The sequence below is a fragment of the Staurois parvus genome, unplaced genomic scaffold, assembly GCF_062004578.1.
Source record: "Staurois parvus isolate SC_StPar_1 unplaced genomic scaffold, SC_StPar_1.0 ptg001255l, whole genome shotgun sequence".
NCBI lineage: Eukaryota > Metazoa > Chordata > Amphibia > Anura > Ranidae > Staurois > Staurois parvus.
This window is the reverse complement of record NW_028319051.1, coordinates 1,055,343-1,063,702: the sequence shown is the minus strand read 5'-3', so window position 1 is coordinate 1,063,702 and position 8,360 is coordinate 1,055,343. Positions and strand designations below refer to the sequence as shown.

Here is an 8,360-nt window from a genome sequence, read left to right as displayed (position 1 = left end):
CATATGGAAGAGTTCTGGTGAGAGGATCCTTATGGAAGAGTTTTGGTGAAAGGATCCTTATGGAAGAGTTCTGGTGAAAGGATCCATATGGAAGAGTTCTGGTGAAAGGATCCATATGGAAGAGTTCTGGTGACATGATCCATATGGAAGTGTTCTGGTGAAAGGATCCTTATGGAAGAGTTCTTGTGAGAGGATCCATATGGAAGAGATCTGGTGGATTGATCCAAATGGAAGAGTTCTGGTGAATTGATCCATATGGAAGAGTTCTGGTGAATTGATCCATATGAAACAGTTCTGGTGAATTGATCCGTATGGAAGAGTTCTGGTGAAAGGATCCGTATGGAAGAGTTCTAGTGAAAGGATTCGTATGGAAGAGTTCTGGTGAAAGGATCCATATGGAAGAGTTCTGGTGAAAGGATCCATATGGAAGCGTCCTGGTGAAAGGATCCATATGGAAGAGTTCTGGTGAAAGGATCCATATGGAAGAGTTCTGGTGAATTGATCCATATGGAAGAGTTCTGGTGAAAGGATCCATATGGAAGAGTTCTGGTGAAAGGATCCATATGGAAGAGTTCTGGTGAAAGGATCCATATGTAAGAGTTCTGGTGAATTGATCCATACTGATTTTGGCACAGTGGAGCGGGATCACACAGGCATATGAAGCTCATTGTATTCATCCTGGCCATCTTCATCAAAGTTTGGTTCCACATCTTCAGCGTCCAACTAGAAGACAAAGACCAAGCAGACATGAGTGATCAGATCAGTAGTCATGGTGTCACTCCTCCAAAATGGGTTTCTAGCACATGTTAAGAGTTAATGTATACCGTATGTTAACCAAGAAACATTTTGTGGCCAGTAAGTCCCCGGTCACACCAGTGCAAACTGATCATTTCAAATCGCATGACAAATCACACCCCGTTGTCCGCAATGGAAGCGATTCCGTCTCCATTGGAGTCGCACCAATTTGGAAAGTACTTCATGCTCTACTTTTTGCAAGTTCAGCTGCGACTTGCATAGACATCTGTGCATGAAGTCACACAGATGTCTTCCAAGTCACACATGGAGTCAGACTGACATCCAACTTTGAAATTGTGCAAATTCAAGTGAAGTCTCACGATTTCAAAGTCAGATTCGGTGTGGCCGAAGACTTAGCCTGGCCATACACTATACAATTTTCCTAAAATTTTCTGTCCAATTTCCTTTAGATTTACCTTCAACTATGTAGTGCAAGGGCCTGCCTAATTGGATACAACTGAAAGTGTTGTTTAGGTTTGACCTCCTATTATCTGGTTTTTGGTAAATCTAAAGCAAAATTCTCAAGAAAATTGTATAGTGTATGGCCAGCCTAACACAGCATTAGAACCCCTGCCAGGTTCTATCTGCTATCCAGGCCTCTGCCAAGACCATGTCAGACAGGTGCAGGGGCGGACTGACCATTTGGGAACTCAGGCACTGCCGAAGGCCCGTGGTCAGTAGGGGACCCCATGAGATGCCCCTGGTACCTTTTTCATAGGCTTTTTTGGGTGTGGTTTGAGTGTGGGCAAGGACACAGAGGCCCCATGGTCCCCTATTGCCCGGGGGCTCCATGAGTTGTCACTCCGCCCGGACAGGTGATTTATATGGAGTGACCCTCGGTATTTTTTTTCCCGCTAAGGAAATCATAGTTATTTTTGGGGGAAATGTCAATTTGCTAACTTTACAGAGATCTGTAGCTCGGTGATTGAGACTGAGTAATGTGTCATGTCAGCGATCAGCTTGCCAGCGACAGTCACTCTGCATTCATTTCTGTAGCTTAGCTACGGATTGCTGAAGGAAAGAGATTTGCAGCAGAGGATACCGACATAGCGAGATGGTTTAACCTGCAGCAGTGACAAATCGTTTCTTAGTGACAAATCATTGGCGACTGTGGTCATTAAAGGTAGATTCTAGGTGTAGATTTTATTGCAGTTACATTGCACCAACCTGGGCCAATTGTACGTATTCCATGCTTCTAGGATCCCTTAGGAAGCTGCAAATCACTGTAGTAGGCGCCACAAGCACTGTGATTGCTGCTATCTTGTAGGTCCTGTTTTCCTGCTGCAGAGTAACCACATTGAGGTCACCGGCTCAGCACAGGTGCCATTTAAAGAACATGCTGCATTTTTCTAAATGAATGCAAAGTGTTCTCTGAATGGACGAGGTGAAGATGCAGGGCTGTGATGTCACAATCTCCACCTAGTCCAATCAAAGAATGCCTTGTATTACTGGATAGAAATGTGATGTCACAATCTCCACCTAGTCCAATCAAAGAATGCCTTGTATTACTGGATAGAAATGTTCTGTGAACAGCACACACGCCAAGGGAGAGTCCTCCTGTGTTCACAATGTAGCAGGGCAGTCGCTTGGCCTTGGGATCTGGAAGCTGGCAGCAATCACAGTAGGAGCGGTGTCTACTTCAGTGATTTCCAGTTTCCAAGGGTATTCAACAGTATATGCATAGTTATATTGGACCAATGTAACCAGTGCCAGAACAAGATCAAAGGGCAAAGAAGCCAAACCCCCCCCCCCCCCTTCAATATGTGCGAGCTTGGGTTATGCTACCCCCAGCACTCATCTGCTTGTCAAAATGCCTTGTATCAGAATGAGCTCACTGGCGCCCCCATCCATACAGTAAACCGCTGCGCCCAGGGCAGTTGTCCCTCCTGCCCACCCATTGTCCCAGTCTTGAGTGTAACCAGGGGCGGACTGACAACTCATGGGGCCCCCGGGCAATAGGGGATTATGGAGCCCCTGTGTCCTTACCCAAACTCAAAAAAGCCTATGAAAAAGGTACCAGGGGCATCTCATGGAGCCCCCTACTAACCCCGGGCCCTCAGGCAGTGCCCGAGTTTCCAAATGGTCAGTCCGCTCCTGAGTGTAACTTTCTCAAACCTGCCATACTTGGAATTCAGCTTTAAAGAATTACGTTTGCTGAATAATTCAAGGAATGTTGGTTCTTTTGTCCTCTAAATGTGCTGCAATTCCTCCTGCTAAAGGAGCACTGGATACCTAACAGGCAGTGGTGAATTTAGGTTTCGTGCTGCCCTAGGCAACACAAGAATCGTCTCCCCTCCCCCATCATAGAGAGACCCTGGCACCGACCAACACCCCCCTCCCCTACGAAGAGAGCCTGACATTCACCAACAATACCCCAGCCCCCCCCCCACCTCCAACCGAGAGAGCCTTCCACTACCACCGCCCCCCAAACACTGACAACCCCCCACCCCGGCGAGAGAGAAGACACTCGCCTTCACAGCTCCGGACATCCCCGGGAACAAGAGTCAGGCTCTGCATACACCATCAAACAGCCCACAGCCTCTCTCAGATCCCACCTGGACCCCATGCTGCGTGAGTCCTTTCTTCCATCCCTTCTTTCATGGGGCGTCGCTTTCCCCTTGAAAAATGCCGCCTTAGGCAAATGCCTTGTTTGCTTTGTGGTAAATACGCCCCTGCTAACAGGGGTTCTAATCCCCCACCCCCCCAACTAAAAAAGAAATAATGTAATTGGCTGGAGATTATTTAGAGTTTATCTGGCGGCACATGGTGGTCATTTTTCAGAATAATTTTTTTTTAAACATTCAATAACAATTCAAACCATTCAAAACTGCCCAATGCACAAAAACGCACAAATACCCTGTAAGGCACACAAGAGGAGAACAAGCCATTTTTACAAAGAGCATGAACATTTGGGAAATATTACAGTTTCAATGTAAATCAGTGTGGAATGTAGAAGTCTAACTCACAGCTTTAAGCTCCCTCTCGTGGAAAAACTTGGGCAGGATGAACCGTCTGAGCGGAACGGTGAGGATGAGGAGGAACGGGAAGGCCAGCGAAGCCGGAGACGATTTCACCACCCAGAGCAGCACAATACAAGAGAGCTGGACGCAGGTGAACAGATGCATCCTCCATGTGCACACCTGGAGAGACAGTACAAGGACATGGCCAGGTGTAGATGAATAGAAAGATGAGAACGTCATCACGTAAAGTGAAAATGTCACCCAAAGCTTTTCTTTTCAATAGAGAAGGAAAGAATGTACCTTGGAAGAACAAGTGGATAAAGAAGAATTCCAGGTGGCATTTTGTACATATATTCGCTCAGTTTGGACCGATATAATGTAATGTATGTGCTGTACCATATCTGTGGGCAGTGGTGTATTTAGGTTTCATGCTGCCCTAGGCAACACAAAAATCGGCTCCTACCCCCCCCCCCTCTAGGGAGAGACCCTGACACCGACCAACACCTCCCTCCCCCACGAAGAGAGCATGACATTGACCAACAATGCCCCAGCACCACCCCCCCACACCCGAGAGAGCCCTCCACTACCACCACCCCCCATACACTGACAACCTCCCACCGCCCCAGTGAGATAGAAGACACCTTCACAGCTCCAGACATCCCTGGAAACAAGATTCGGACTCTGCATACACCATCAAGCAGCCTGCAGTCTCTCTCAGATCCCACCTGGTCCCCATGTTGCATGTGTCCCTTCTTCCATCCCTTCTTTTGGGGGGGCAGCACTACCCCCCTGAAAAATGCCACCCCTGCCTGTGAGATTCCTTTAGAAGCTGGAAATCACTGAAGTAGACACCACTACTCCAGTGATCTCCACTAGCTTCCAGGTCCTGTGTTGGGCAGCTGGCCTGCTGCATTGTGAACACTTATTTATTTATTTCAGGTACTTATATAGCGCCATCAATTTGCGCAGTGCTTTACATATATATATTGTACATTCACATCAGTCCCTAACCCTCAAGGGGCGTACAATCTAAGGTCCCTAACTCACATTCATACATAAACATACTAGGGCCAAATTAGACAGGGGCCAATTAGCATACCAGCATGTCTTTAGAGTGTGGGAGGAAACCAGAGTACCCGGAGGAAACCCACGCAGGCACAGGGAGAACATGCAAACTCCAGGCAGGTGGTGCCGTGGTTGGGATTTGAACCAACGACCCTAGTACTGCCAGGCGGGAGTGCTAACCATTTAGCCACCGTGCTGCCCACTTGAGGCTGGCTGCAAGGCATAGGTGCCATTTAGAGAATGCCTTGAATCCTAAGGTGGAAGTAAACCCACTTTTGTATCTTTTACAATAAAGCTTACCTGTAGGCAAAATGAATATCTCCTATACATGCACCGCTTAGGAGATATTCACTAATTTTGACAGCCAGCGCATGTGCTTTGAGCCCGGGTTCACATATATGCGGTGCAGTATATCGCATGTGATTCGCACAGGAACCGCACCGCATTCATGTGCAAATCACATGCGATTTGTGTGCGGTGCGATCGGAGCCATACATTCTGTATGGCTCTAATCGCACCGCACCCGCACCAAACACGTGCAGGACCCTTTTTTGGGTCCGCACTAGAATCAGATCACATGGGTATTCACACCTATGAAATCCGATTCTGCACATCGCACCGCATTTTATGGACCGCTTTCGGGGTGTTGTTAACTTAGCATACACCCCCGCAGCGGTTCGCATGAACGGGGTGCGATTCTGATGCTGTGCGGAATTCGCACTGAAAACGCTGCAAATTCCACACCGCATCAGTGTGAACCTGGGCTGAAGGAACAACATACTCATGCCATTCCTTCAGAGCACAGTGCCATGGCGCAGGAACGCATGAGATTGTGTGCAATGTAAATCAGTGTGGAATGCGGTATATCGCATGTGATTCACACAGGAACCACACCGCATTCCTGTGCAAATCACATGCGATTTGTGTGCGGTGCGATCGGAGCCATACATTTTGTATGGCTCTATTCGCACCAAACACGTGCAGGACCCTGTTTTGGGTCCGCACTAGAATCGGATCGCATGGGTATTCACACCTATGCAGGGGCGGACTGACCATTTGAGCACTCGGGCACTGCCCGAGGGCCTGGGGTCAGTAGGGGGCCCCATGAAATGCCCTTTTATATTTATGGAACCTTTATAGGCTTTTGTGGGTGTGCTTTGAGTGTGGGCAAGGACACAGGGGCCCCATGATCCTCTATTGCCCGGGGGCCCCATGAGTTGTCAGTCCGCCCCTGCACCTATGTGATCCGATTCTGCACATTGCACCGCATTTTGCGAATCACTTTCAGGGTGTTGTTAACTTAACATACAAACTCGCAGCGGTTCCCATGAACGTGGTGCGATTCTGATGCGCTGCACAATTTGCACTGAAAATGCTGCGAATTCCGCACTGCATCAGTGTGAACCTGGGCTGAAGGAACAGCATACCCGCACCAATCCTATAGAGCACTGTGCCATGGCGCAGGAGCGCATGAGATTGTGGCTCGGCCAGTCAAGTGGGTGGAGCTCGTGAACCAAGAAGGATAAAGATGGAAGCCTCTGCAGCGGAGACAGCAAGCCGCTGGAGAGCTTCGGTTTAAGCTAAGTCCTTCATAATGTGCTAATATGCGATGTGATGCGATGCAATGCGATTCATACTAGCACATTATGACATTACATTCCAGGGGATTTTTACATTTCTTTTTCTCAAACTGCAGTTTACTACCGCTTTAAGAATGAATGGGAAGAATGAATGGGACAGTTTGGAGAGTTGGGGTGGTGACATCAAGGTCTTTTTTTTTTTTTAATATAAACTGAACATTGGAAATTTATCAAAACGGGAGCAGACAGAATCTGCAGCAGCCATGCATCACCACCAGCTTCTATCTTCAGCCTGTTTAGGTAAACTCAGAATCTAAGGCTAGGTTCACATCTGTGCGGGTGATGCCGCTGCGGATCCGCATGAAAATCTGTGCAGCCGCTTCACCCGCACAGAGAAATGCGGACCTGCGAGCGGGTACCATTAGATCTAATGGCACGACGCCCGCACTGGAAAATGCAACCGCACTGGGAACCGAGGTGTCAGGAATGGACTTACCACTGGTGGTGGGACTCAGCTGTGGGCTGCAGTACCAGGGCTGGCCAGCGGGTGCTCTCAGCAGCCAGAAGCTCACACCTGCAATCAAGTCATCACCTGAGGCTGATTGCAGGAGGTGTATTTAAGGAGTGGCCAGGCCTGCAGTCAGTGCCTTGGTGTATAGTTTCCCGTGGCCCCTGTATCCTGATCCTGCCTGCTTGAATCCTGACACTGCGTGAACTCTGCCTGTACCGACCTCGGCTATTCCTGACTACTCTTCCGCCTGCTCCTTGTACCTTGCCTGCCCGTTTGCTACCGACCCGGTCTGCCCGACTACGTTTACTATTGTTCTTATTGTTATCTGTTGGAGGTTTGGTTTGTTTGCACTGTGTTTATGTATTGTTTAGTCTTTAATAAATTGTATTGTTTATACTATACCTGAAGCCTGCGTTTCCCTGTGTCAGTCCACACATCTCTGGTCATACCTGGAGCCCTGACACGAGGTTCCCGTGCGGACTGCTTTTTCAGAAGAAGTGCAGGGACTTCTTCCCTGCATGTCACGGGGCACGGGAATCCATTCAAATGAATGGGCGCTCGTGCCCGCGAAAAATGCGGCCCGTACGGCCACATATATCTGAACCAGGGCTTAAAGCTAAAAGCTTTAATTGGCAGCAATGCACAGCTGCTCCAGGTTCTGCCTGCTCCAGTTCTGATAAGTTCCCCTTGATGTATCTAGGATTATATTGGTGACAATATGGCGTGCACACTCACCTTCACCACGTAGGGGTGCTCCGGGTGATGCTTGGGGTGCATGAGGATCAGTAGAAGCCTCTCAAACAGTTGGATCCCGGTGAGTGATGTCACCCCCATATATAGGAAGATCCCAAACAGAACTGCCAGCGGGATCTGACGCAACATCTCCCCCATTACTATGGAGAGCCCTGCGGGAGGACAGATACTATACGGTGAAATACTTTTTAAACAACGACTATACCCAATATTTGCATGTAGCACCTTCCTAGCATAGAATGCTAGCCAAATTTAGGAACAGCGAAGTGGAGAGTGGGCGACCAGATGTGATTATTGCACCACATCCCTTAAAATTGCAAATATTCAATAGAGAAGATGGGACTTTCAGAGTGCATGAACATGAATACTAAACATATTAAAAAGCTATATCATTTTTATTTCGTATTTTTGTAAAAAACACAAGAAAGGAAAAAATACAGAAACATAAAAACAATTTCAGTACTAAGAGTAAAACTGAGATTCAAACTTGGTTAGGTAATTGTAGTTACTCCCTACATGTTTCGCCCTCATGGGCTTCTTCAGGGTAGATTTTTTGAAGGAATTTCAACCGCCGAGGCAGTCTAAAGGTATATCAAAAGAAAATTATATAATTACCAAACAACTTTAATATATCCAATACAAAATATTTAATCAAATTTAGTTTTTGGCTCCAGCTGTAGACAAGGGAGAAGTGAT

The 8,360-nt window shown here is 47.6% G+C and overlaps 1 protein-coding gene across 3 annotated transcripts in view; it reads right to left on the bottom strand.

Moving 5' to 3' along the window:
* Positions 1-498: 498 nt before the first annotated feature.
* SLC4A3 (solute carrier family 4 member 3) overlaps positions 499-8,360 on the bottom strand; it is a 68,077-nt gene continuing 60,215 nt past the window's right edge. For all 3 annotated transcript variants that reach the window (XM_089660635.1, XM_089660636.1, XM_089660634.1), the window contains 3 exons: positions 7,647-7,816; positions 3,762-3,935; positions 499-723 (listed from right to left, as the gene is read on the bottom strand). In XM_089660635.1, coding sequence (XP_089516761.1) covers positions 646-723; positions 3,762-3,935; positions 7,647-7,816 — 422 coding nt within the window. In that variant the 3' untranslated portion in view covers positions 499-645. The remainder of the gene's footprint in view (positions 724-3,761; positions 3,936-7,646; positions 7,817-8,360) is intronic.